Source organism: Sus scrofa, chromosome 3 (assembly GCF_054392235.1).
Source record: "Sus scrofa isolate SSC_HxYL_T2T_F1_AM1 chromosome 3, Sscrofa_HxYL_maternal_Yorkshire_Landrace_v2.0, whole genome shotgun sequence".
In the NCBI taxonomy this organism is placed as follows: Eukaryota; Metazoa; Chordata; class Mammalia; order Artiodactyla; family Suidae; genus Sus; species Sus scrofa.
Window position 1 is genome coordinate 95,697,681 of NC_139385.1, and position 12,800 is coordinate 95,710,480.

At 39.2% G+C, this 12,800-nt stretch overlaps 1 protein-coding gene across 5 annotated transcripts in view; it reads right to left on the reverse strand.

The window, feature by feature from the left end:
• Nucleotides 1-11,824, reverse strand: part of VRK2 (VRK serine/threonine kinase 2) — a 100,484-nt gene extending 88,660 nt beyond the window's left edge. For 2 of the 5 annotated variants that reach the window (XR_014841894.1, XM_003125120.5), the window contains exons 1-2: nt 11,590-11,824; nt 9,132-9,272 (exon numbers count right to left, since the gene is read on the reverse strand). Coding sequence is in view for 4 of the 5 variants with exons in the window: in XM_003125120.5 (XP_003125168.1) it covers nt 9,132-9,267 (136 nt within the window). In the remaining variant the exon portion in view is untranslated. Of the gene's footprint in view, nt 1-9,131; nt 9,273-10,783; nt 10,919-10,946 lie in introns of those variants that run through there. The other 3 variants (XM_005662536.4, XM_005662535.4, XM_085019191.1) reach the window with 3 other exon arrangements.
• Between the last annotated feature and the right edge of the window lie 976 nt (nt 11,825-12,800).

The following is a 12,800-nucleotide window of genomic DNA, read 5'->3' on the forward strand; positions in this document are numbered from 1 at the left end:
ACTGTTGGTAGAAGGTGAACAGTATACAAATAGCAGTTATATAAACAACGAAATCAGCACTGAGAAAGAGCACACTATGGGAAGGAACAAAGAGAGTGAGGAAAGTTGTGGACACTCCTTGGCTTCGTTAGCATGTTGGAATTTTCATAAGGCCTACTAGCCACCATTTGTTTCCACCAGCGATCCTAGCAACAGACTCCCAAATCTAGGTGCTCTGCTCTATTCAGCTGTTGCTTGCCTTTTTGTAAGATGAAGTCTCCTGTCTCTAGCTGTTGTTCATCTCATGCAGTTACCTCAAGTGCAATAAATGCATCACATGCCATCACACCACTATTTGGGGAAACCCTGCAATGACTACCAGTGTACCCACTGGCTAGTGCAACCCTGGATATGATATTTTAGTTGCCTGAAATGATGTTTCAGAATGGAAAGATGAGAGGAGGAGGAGAAGGGAAGAAGCCACAGTCTTCTGCAGAAATGGCCACAATACCTATGCAGAGCAAGTTGGAGTAAGCTCTGCACATGAGCCAAAGCTTCGAATTTCATTGCCTTTGTTGGCTCATGTCACTTCTTTAATTAATGTCACTTTCTCTGGTTTAATATCAGAGCAAGTGACAAGAGTGCTTCTGGATGAATTGTGTTTTCTGAGGACTGTATGGCATACTCTCCCGCAGTCTGACAGAGGGACGTGCCAGTTTTACTTGGCAGTTACAATGCACCAGCTTTAGTTTTAGTAGTTTAATTTGTGGCAGTTATATGTTTTGAATACGTTGAAGTATTCACAATGGTCTCATGGAATCTGCTCCATAGATAAAGTTTACACAGTGGAAAAGAAAAAGCAATGGCTATAAGGAGATTACGAAAAGCTTCTCTTGGCCACAGCTGGTCTTATAGGCATTCTTGTAAATTTAAGAGCATTTAGGGGATATGATTAAAGTGATCACAAGGAATGATGCCCCCCCTTTTTTTTTGCCCAGTTCTGTAGTTGGTGTGAGACGATCATAAGGAATATGATATTTAGAACTCAATTTTATGCAAAATCCATTATTCAAGAAGTGAAGTTTATATACATGATAGACATGCAATGAAATAAATGTTAGAATAGGAGGCTTTGTTACTTATGCATTAAGTTGGTTATAAGATTTTGGTAAACTAACTTTTTATTGATATAAAATTCAAAAGAATTTCTGCACTGAGGAGCAAGAGCTCAACTTTTTCCTTTGGTTTGTTAAAGATCTTTCTCTTTCAGGCTGAAATATTCTGAGGGGTTTTCATTTGGAATTTTTCCTTCCATCCCCTTTATACACTTTTGTGAAGCCTCATCAGCTCATGGTAAGAGCTGCCACCAAGGAGTTCTTCCAAACTTTGCCTGCCCTTTCTAAATTTAGGGTTCTTTACTGCAGCAGGTTGAAGATCTGGCTTAAATGCACCTGGCTCTGCTGGAGAACAAAAATATTCATCTCCACTGAATGCATGCTGCTTAAGTGCTGGAGGCACTTGCAAGAGAGTAACTCTCATTGGAAACTTCATTACAATACTTTCACTTCTCTACATGAAGTAGTAATTCTCAGTCACCAAAGATAGAATTTTGCCTGACACAGCCACAGGAGCTCCTGTTTGACTTTCGAAATTAATCAACCTCTAAGCTGGAGTAGAAATGGCATGTCCTTTAACCTTAAGCACAAAAAGCTCTCAACAGACTGTAGTTTTTATATCCCTGGATGGGAGTTTGGGCCCCTGATACTTAAACTTGATGCACATACTGGTTTTCTGGCATGCTTTTGCCCATACCCATCTGCTAGCCTGGCACTATGCCCATTCAGAAGGTGTGATGCCAGTTTCAATAGGGCATAGGTGCCAATCAAAGATGGGTTTGGAGGGGCAGCATGCAGAACGCAGCAAAAGTCAGCCCTTCTGCCAGAAGATCCTCCTGTTATCATATAATGCCAATGAAGGGCCACATGCTTCATTGCCTGGGATCACACTGCATCTGTAGATGTTTCTGGCCTTCAATGGATTTCTTTCTACGGAATCTTTTTCCTCAAGCGTTACTTGATTGGAGATGTTAAAGGAAAGAGAAGTCTACCTGACTAACTGAAGTCCATCCTTTGAAAAGAAACAATGGAAATCTTCAACAATTCTCTTGAAATAATTGCTGAATTTTGTGTCTTTTCTCCTAAAATACCCTTTCACATAGTATACTGGTTCATGTAATGGAGATATATGGGACAAACATTCTGAAGAGATACTAATGAAAAGCCAAGTGTGTAAGCAGTACAAGATCCATAAACACTTTTGAATCATTGCTAAATGGGGATGGTGGACAAATTTTCATCATCTAAATAGCTAATTTCTAATGAATTCTCCCACTTAGAGCTTCAATTTTCTTCTCATTTATAAATATTCCTTTTTTTTTTTTTTTTTTTTTTGCCTTTTCGCTATCTCTTGGGCCGCTCCCGCGGCATATGGAGGTTCCCAGGCTAGGGGTCGAATCGGAGCTGTAGCCACCAGCCTACGCCAGAGCCACAGCAACGCGGGATCCGAGCCGCATCTGCAACCTACACCACAGCTCATGGCAACGCCGGATCGTTAACCCACTAAGCAAGGGCAGGGACCGAACCCGCAACGTCATGGTTCCTAGTCGGATTCGTTAACCACTGCGCCACGACGGGAACTCCGATATTCCTATTTTTTAAAACAAGGATCATACCTCCTACTCTTCTTGCAAACCTAAAGAAAAAAAAAAAAAAAAACTAAACTACTTCAGAAGCAAAAGTCTATCCATGTTTCATAAGGAAGCCAGAAGCTCCCAAAAGTTAAGATTTTTTTTTTATTGTATGGCAATAGAGGTGAACTCATTTCATGAAAAAATTTTTCTATAGTGAAAGGTTTCAAATTTAAAAACCATGACCACTGTAAACAGTTACAAGGTAGTAACAGGTGCAGTGGAAGAGACATAATATATAAATCATTGAAGAACAGAGCAGTTTGTAAATCTTCCCTTAAGGCAAAAGAGTTTGATAGTAAAAAATGTTCAAAGTGAAGACCCATAACATAAAATATGTTAAAAAGAAGATAGGACACTTAAAAAAATGAAAAAGATAAGCAAAGACTAAGTAAGCCTTAGAAAAACTCTCCCTTTATAACCCAAACTTTTGCAGATACTTCAGTTTCTTAACTGATAAGTAAATGAACACTGCTCACCCTTTAAAAACTCAAAATTAATAGCCTATGGACAGTACATCCAAAATTAAAATACAACTTCTATGGACTTTTTTAAATTCTTGGGCAAGACACAACAAGTTTATTGAATTCACAAAATCCTAAGTAATCCCTTCCTCTATTGAGTTTATATCACCAATTATCTCTTTACACCTTCATCTGGGAACTAATTTATCATACATACTATAGTTTCTAGCACAAGTAATCCTTATTTCATATTTATTTCCTTCTTCTTTTCACCCCCACAGTGTCATCTAGAAAATTTCCTAGTAACAACTGTGGTGGCACCATGATGTTGCACTGTATCCAGTAAGACTGCTTATCTCAAAGGCTTCTCTATAAGACACTGACAAAATAACATTTAACCAGCAATACAACATGAAGCAATATATGTTTCAATAACTTTACTTTGTTACTATCATTCTCATTAGGCTCTTCTGAACTAAATTATTCTGCATACCTTAAAAAAATCAATCCATTACAGCTGACTAGAAAGTATAATGAGTAAAAACGACAGAGGAATAATAACATTTTCTATTTCTTCATAAACAGAAGTCTGTTTCTTCATCTATGAAATAAATGAGTTAAACTCTGATAATTTCTAAAACCTCTAGCCATCCTATCTTCTTCCCCCTGGCACCACCCCCCTCCAAAAAAAAAAGAAAGAAAGAAAGAAAGACATACAGACAGACAGACAAAAAGATTTCTTGTGTTTCTAAAGAGCAAAACTGAGCTAATATGAGAGCATACCAAAAAAAAAAAAAAATGCATGGCAGGCACTTAGATGAAATCTAAACATTTATCCATGAATAAATGATGGATCTTTCAGCTTAATGAGGGTTAATTTTAATTATAATAATGTATTATTCTTTGGAAAAGATAACACTATTGATTTAATGTCAACAAAGAATATATAGATTTTTTTAGATGATATCGTGATACTTAGTTTGTCTCAGTTTTTCTTGTTACTAAGAGTACATCTATAAGATTACAGGCTGGAATTAAGGGTGACATCTATAATTACAGAAGGGAATAAAGCAAACTGGCTTGTGTGATTTAAGCAGCTAAACTCAGTCTCAACCTCTCCGGCAAATAACTGTAGAACATCTAGTCTGTGCTCAATATTCCAAAGATGCTAAATTTGGTCATGGCTATGCCCAAATTTAAAAAACTAAAACTTCCACAGATAAATCATTTCTATTTTACTCATATAATAGCTTTCAAAGCAATCTGACTGAAGTATATTACCTATGGTTCTATTTTACTAGATTTTGACTAATTTCTGAAACAAGGTATCTTTCATATCTGAAACAGCTAAGACACAGCTTAAATGGGAACTTTTCACTATGTCATCATGGCTACTATTGTAAATTATAGTGGAAAAATATATAGGTTGATAAGTAAAATATCATATTCTCCTACTGTATTCTCTATGTTTTTAGTTTTACCACGTTAGTAACTAAATCCATCAGAGCACATTTAAGAACAAATGGAAAAACCCTCCAATAGGTGTCTTTGTCACCATTCTAAACCCCTGCAGCACCAGACACTGAACTTAAGAGTTCAACTCTCATGGAGGATGGGAAATTCTAAATAACTTACATTGAAGTGCTTACCAAGTTCCAAGTTCTTTAAAAACATGATCTCATTTAATCGCAGTTATTATTATTCCAATCATATAGAATAGAAACAAAGACTCATGACTAGGTGAGAGTCACTCATTTTGCAAAAGCCTTAGGTCAGAATTCAACCCAGATTTGCCTAACACCAAACACATGCTTTTATTTATACACACACCCTTAGTTTGCTTCATTCTATGTTATACCTAGCACCAAAGGAGAATTCAAACTCTTTGTTCTCTCTCCAGAGTTGTAGAAATCAAATAAACTTTTCATTTATTTGATATTAAAATGACAGCAATTTCCCCACCCCATAAACCGCTTTCCCTTCTTCCTTTTTTCACTCCCTCTTTTCATATACAAAGAGAGAACTTTGTCTTCTATTCTGACTTTTCTTTCTGTTATTATAACTACTTCTATTAATGCTACAGGCACATTATTGCTCCAAGTCAGGAGCAAGCACAAAGCTTTTCTGCCCCTTCCCTTTCACTTTTTGCTGATTTCTGAAAGGTGTTAACTATTGATCTCAAAGCTAGAGGTCAGCTATACACGCACAAAGAGTTGAACACAGCGGCTAGTTTCTTCTCAGCCTTAGGAAACAAATGCTGCTGAAGTGCCTGCCAAAAAAGTGTATATGAAATATACAATGCTCAAGAAGAACACACCTAGACACAAAGGTATTAAGCAAATTTGAATTTACCTACTTTTTCATTTATATACAGCAAGTGATGAGAACCATGGTAAAATGCAAAAATATGATATGATTTCATATGGATTTGTTTAGCCTTGAAAATAATAAGTAAAAACAAGTTTAATGAAGTTATTGCTGATGGCATCTCATTAAAGAGCTGATTTTATGATTAATCAGTGCCACTTCTGATGAAACAATCATAATATTTGCAACACACTTTATTATATATTCTGCAGTATGGAAACTTTTCCTCAAAATAGCTAAACATTTCTTTAAAGTCCTTCCCCAAAGGTGTGTACCTGCTATTATTTCCAGGATCCCAGGTTCTAAAATTCAGATAATAAGGGGTACTGTAAAACATAAAAAACCTTGAAGATTTTTGCAAAATAAATATTTTTTGGTAATGAGAAAAAAATAAGTAAAAAATATGTCCAGTACTTAGACTGAAAGAAGTAAAGATTTTTCTGTATTTGAATAAGGACACACACACAAATCACACGCCTAAGCAATAAGTACCTTTTTCATGATAGGAACCTACAAAAAGTGAGTATGTATACACATACATATGCTTACATGTATATGTGTGTAGATATATTGAACTTTAAACATGCACTTAAATACATATTACAACATATAAATTTACATTTAAAAAAGAGAAAAGGAGGGACATCATCACAATCAATGCTTTTCTGTAGCTCTTTGAAATTACTCAAATAATTTAAACATTAGAAAACTAAAAGTGGAGCTCCCATCATGGCTCAGTGGTTAACGAACCCAACTAGTATCCTTGCAGACATGGGTTTGATCCCTGGCCTCGCTCAGTGGGTTAAGGATCCAGCATTGCCATGAGCTGTGGTGTGGGTCGCAGACACAGCTTGGATCCTGAGTTGCTATGGCTGTGGTGTAGACCGGCAGCTGTAGCTCTGATTCAGCCCCTAGCCTGGAAACCTCCACATGCCATGGGTGCGGCCTTAAAAAGACAAAAGGCAAAAAAAAAAAAAAAAAAAAAAAAAAAAAAAACAAAAACAACTAAGAGTGTAAGTGATCAGTTGCACAATCGAAGGCTATAGCTGGGCCACATCAGAAATAATTTATTCAGGAGTTCCCGTCGTGGCGCAGTGGTTAACGAATCCGACTAGGAACCATGAGGTTGCGGGTTCGGTCCCTGCCCTTGTCAGTGGGTTAATGATCCGGCGTTGCCATGAGCTGTGGTGTAGGTTGCAGACTCGGCTTGGATCCCGCGTTGCTGTGGCTCTGGCGTAGGCTGGTGGCTACAGCTCTGATTCGACCCCTAGCCTGGGAACCTCCATATGCCGCGGGAGTGGCCCAAGAAATAGCAAAAAAAAAGACCAAAAAAGACCAAAAAAAAAAAAAAGAAATAATTTATTCAACTCCATTTCTCTGACTTTGAGTCCAGACAATGCACTAGATATCGTAACTCTTGGCTAAAACAAAAGAACTCACTAATTCAGAGCCTTGATCAACACTTATTCCACACAAAAATTCTATTGAGCTCTTGAAATACGACTAGACACATCCTGTGTTTTCAAGACTTTAACTAAAAATGTGAAATATTTCCTTTTTTTAATATTGGTAGCATGTTGAAATTATAATACTTTAGATATATCGTATTAAAGATATATTATTTAAATGAATTTCACCTGCTCTTACTTTTTTTTAAATGTGGCTCCTGAAAATTTTAATTCCCTATGTGTCTTCCATTACATTCTACTGAACAGCGCCACCTGTATCATTCAATCTAGTACATAGAATCATCACGTTTTTCATGCAAGTTCAAACCTTTAAATGGGGAAGCGAGTCTTCATTTAACCCACACAATATTTTTGTGTTGATCTTATCTTGCCAACTAGATTACATACTGAGTGATTAATAAAAATGTACTTATTGACTGAATTTCATCCATTTGAGCAAAACTACAAAACTTCATGGCCCATGAAACATCCTCTTTTTAATTATTAAAGTATAATTTGTTTACAATGCTGCACCAATTTCTGCTGTATAGCCAAGTAACCCAGTCATACATACTTATATATTCCATTACTTACACCATCTTCCATCATGTCTATCCCAAGAGACTGGATATAATTCCCTGTGCTATACAGTAGGACCTCATTGCTTATCCATTTGAAATGTAATAGTATGCATCTACAAACCCCAAACTCCCAGTCCATCCTACTTCCTCTCCCCTCCCCCTTGGAACTGCAAGTCTGTTCACTATAAACACATCTTTGGTCTAAGGAATATTTTGAACTGAAGGCAGGGGAAGGCTTTCTCTGAACCCCTTTGTTTGAAAAAAAAAACTCAATACTTTTAAATCCCCTCCAGGAGAGCTTCATTACCCAGGAAAGACTGACTGTTATCACCTGAGAAGAGATCAGAAATTGACACCACTCCCAGATAAACTTTGTAGCAAATTATACTACTCCCATCTACTCTTCTAAAGGTCCATTAATCTTTCTTAAAAATCATTTACTGTCTCTTAAATGGCCTATATCCTATCTCCCCTTCCTCTACTAAGATGGAATATAAGCTCTCAAATCTCAAATCACACCATATTTGGGGGCATTCACTTTTTTTCCTGTGATATTACTGTGCGTAAAACATTAAAAAGTTAATCCATTTGTATAACTTTTCTCCTATTAATCTGCCTATTGTTGGTTTATTTCATAAACCCAGCTATTAAACTTAGGAGGATGAAGGGGAAGTCTTTCCTCCTTGAAATGTTTAATGAGGAACCCAAGATTTCCCACAATGCAGGCCTTTTACCAACTTCTTAACAGAACAGAAACAGATGTAATGAGCTACTACATTTAGGAGAACTTGTCCTTGAAGGGACATTTTTAAAATCACTAGTATTGATCTTATTGTATTCATTAAATCTAGTTTTGTAATAAACAATCCCTGATCATTAAACTACAGGTGTAAGGGAGCTGTGAATGATCCTTTTTGTGTCTGAGTAATTTTTAAAATTTTAAATGTAGTATAAAAGCATATTCAACTCAGGGTCTTTACCTGTACAAATAAAGAAGAGAAACTAAATTTAAATTTGAGTGTCTATTTTCTTAATTATCCCAAGGATGGCACATAACAAGTACCACTCTAGGTGTAGAGGAGAAAAGTTAATTCATTACATCAACAGATGCCTCGAAGTATTAAGGCTCAGTTCTCTACTGGAGCCTACTTAAGAAATGACCACGATCCTTGTACTACTTAAGTATTAATGATTAAGATTCACAAATGGAAAGTGTTTGTACTCATACAGTTGTGTTCTCTGAGATGTAAAAAGCAATTTTTTTCTAGGAAAACACACTCTCAAAAAAGAACATTCATATTCTGTGTGGCAGGCTATGTAATTATGTTCCTGAGAGTCCTTCAGAAAAACATGGACAACAAGGACTGGGGTCAATTATGTCTTGAACCTAGACATTCCACTAAACATTAACTATCTTCATATTATGTAATAAAGTACATTTATGAATTCTAATTTACTTCGAATTTCAATTGTCAAAATATTATTAAGTAATCACAGTTACAGCTGCACATAGACGAATATCTGGTAATTTAGAGTTATACCTTACCTAAATATATCAAGCCAAATCCTCCAGAGTCAATCATCTTGCCCAGTACCCATTGCTTTCCTTCTGTATCATTCAGAACCTTGCCTTCTGGAAGTGGAACAGGAAGTTTGTATTTCTCATTTCTTCTTGGTGGCATCACTTCTGTTGGCAGAGGGGTGAGATAGTGATTAAAAATAAACACAACAAAGAAAACTCCAGTTAAAATACATTTCTCAAGATGTCTTCCACGGGGCACTTTGCCAGATTCCCCGAAATTAGGATTCTGAAGTCAATTGGGTTTGGGAGTCCACAAACTATATTCAAACTGGAGATTCACTCACATTACAATATTGAGATCTAGGTAGTTCCAGTTGTGGCTCGGCAGGTTAAGAACAGGACATAACATACTTTAGGATATGGGTTCAATCCCTGGCCTTGCTCAGTGGGTTAAGGATCCAGCATTGCTGCAAGCTGCAGGCATATGTCACAGATGTAACTCGGATCCAGCATTGCTGTGGCTGTGGCAGAGGTCTGCAGCTGCAGCTCTGATTCCACTCCTAGCCTAGGATCTTCCTATGTCACAGGTGCAGCTAAAAAAAAAAAAAAAAGAAAAGAAAAAAAGAAAAAAAAATGAAATCTAAGAGGCACCAAGGTTAAAAAACAAACATGTTGAATCTCAATTAACATTTCCAAAATTCATCTAGGGGATCAAAATTCTGATTAACAGTGCAGCATACACCTTAAGAAATGAGTTAACACTTTCCAATTACAAAGAGAAAATAAGTTATACATTTCCACATATATGGAAATACTCTTTTCATTGAGAATGCTAAATGTCAAAGATGAGAAGGTCTTGAGTCACTTGAAAAACATACAGCTTTGGACTGGGAAAACATGGACGATGGCAATATACATCATTACCAAGCCCGGCAACTGACACAGAGTAGATACCCAGTAAATGTTTGTTAAACGAGCTCCAAATTTTCCTGGATATATAACTAAGCAGGAGTTCCCGACTGGTATACCGGAGGATGCAGGTTCCATTCCTGGACCTGTTCAGTGGATTAAGGATCCGGCGGTGCCAAGAGCTGCGGCTTGGATGTGGTGTTGCTATGGCTGCGGCATAGGCCAGCAGCTCTGATTTGATCCCTAGCCTAGGAAACTCCATATGCTGTGGGTGTGGCCCTAATAAGAAGAAAAAAAAAAAGCAGAGTACTAGGCCAATGGGCATTTTCAGGGCCTGCATACTACTCTTTGGGCGTCTGTTTCTCTATATCCTGTCCCTTTCCAGCCCTCACTAAAGTGAAAATTGCCCTGCCTTAGAGATTAATGAAGTACTGCCAACAACCAAAGTATAGACACCACAATACAACCATACAACTTTAACCCATTAATTATAACTGTACACGTTATTGAAATTCACCAGAGATTTTGAATTGGAGGAGAAAACTTCTTAGGGAAACACACACACACACACACACACACACACACACAGCATACAGTCCTAAAACTAAACTAAGAGTGAGGATAATTGTCATCCTCTAAATTTTTCCAAAGAATTTTTAAAAACTGGTGAGTGCTTTTGAAATGAAAGTAAAGCTTTCGCTGTATAATCTATCCATCTTCTGAATGAGAAGATTTCTGTTCCTTTCAGGAGGTTTTCCTTCACTTACTTTAATCCAAGGACCTGCACTTAGCAGCAACACCTCAAGTACAGCGAAGGAACACAGTAGAAATCTTTAATAATATTCACCTATCCTCCTCCTAACGTGGACACAAGGGAAGCCAGGAGTTTAGACGATTAATGCCTAAAACAGGAAAAATATTCATCAGTACCTTATATGTATTGACCAGTACTTCCTATACGGGTGTCCAACACACATTTGCCGATTTAAAACCTACAGTCTTCAAAGAACAACTTTTCAGCAGGGCATAAATTCTCAGTATGAAGCAGATAAACAGTTTGGGGGCCAGTCTGTGGCATCAGAACTTGAGACGTGAAAGGTGACCATTGACTATAAATGTACACTCTGGGCACGGAATCTGGTTCACAAGAGGAAGCGCCAGCCTTCTCTCAAGGCCAGTTACCAGCATGGGTGTCCCTGCTGCTTTGGGGTTCCTTCCAAAAGCTAAGATACTAAGTGTTCAACATGAGTTTCCGGGGCAACCCGGTACCCAGGGACCTGAACCCGGGCCAGGACCGGGTTTGTGGCGGCCGCGGCCACAGGTCCTCTGGAAGGAGCAGGGGCGGGGCAGCGCGGCCTACCCCCGACCCGGGCCCCGTACCCTAGACTGATCGGAACCACCGCGAAGCCTGCCGGCGTCTGAATACTTCCCTTTTCCCCTCAAGCTCTCCCTGGACCGGCGGAAAGAGAAACCTGACCCCTTCCCATCCTAACTCCTCCGCCCTGCGCTCTGGGGATACTCGAGTTAAAGGGGCGCCGGGCTCTGGCTCGGTTAGGAAAAAGTCAGAACCAACCGCGGAAGCAGGCGCACCGCCCGGCCCGGCACTGGGGCGCGGGGCGGAGACTCTGGCGTCTCTCTCTGACTGCAGCTCCTCCCGGGGCTGGGGCGCCGCGCCGGCCGGCACGTGGAGAGCGGGGAGCTGACGCGCGGGGGCCCGCCACGACCCCCAGGATCCGGAGACAAGAGAAGGCTGACCCGGCTCTCGGCGTCCCAGCCGCAGGGCCCGCTCTACGCCTCCCGCCAGCCTCGCGGGCCCGGGCGGGGCGGCGGGCCTCCAATCCCGCGGGGAGGCGGGCCCCGAGGAGCGCCGGCCCTCGGAAAGGACCAAACTAACTTCTCCGCCCCCGGTCTCGCGACTCGAGGTGCGTCGGGCGCCGCTTGCTTGGGGCGGAGAAGCAGGCCCCGCCTGGGGAGCATCAACCAGGCCGCAGCAGGCGGGAAGGAGCAGAGGCAGTGGCGGGTCTACCCCTGGAATGGGAGCTGTATTTTTACCATCCACCCTGGCCCGCCAGAAGCTGGAAGATGAGCCATCAGATCATTTTGGCGGGCATTTTTGAGAAGGAATTTCAGTTGTCTTCTTACCCTGATCTCGGTACCTCGCGCTTTCAAATCAGTGGGCCAGACCTTAAGGAGCAATTAGAGGCAACCAGTTACAAGAAGCTGGGTGTGAGCAAGAAGACCTATAACAGCGTTTCAGAAACATGTTGGCTCAAAACCCATTTACTAGTCGGATAACCTTGACTAAACGTAATTACTTTACAGAACATTTTTCTTCTGAAAAATGGAAATAACCCTAGCTATTTAGGTTAATAAGGTTTGTTAAAAAATTATTCTATAGAAAAGAATCTGAAAAAGAATATATGTATAATTGAATCACTTTACTGTATACTTGAAACTAACACGGCATTGTAAATTAACTACACGTCAATTAAACAAGTTTTAAAAATGCAAGTTCTGAGAGAGGTCTGCACAACTTTTAATTCATTATTAAAATTATATTATCAAAAATAATAGGAAGGAGGACATACAAATGAAGAGATGTATAAAAATATATTTATTTATTTTGCCAGAATTTCTTATTGCATAATCTCCAGGACTTGCACTAACTATATTGTATAAAGTTCATTAGAAATGGTTTCAGAGAGTTATCATTATGACTCATAAATTGTTTCTATCTTGAGGCTGCTGGGTAATTATCAACTTCAATAAAGTTTTGATTGGAGT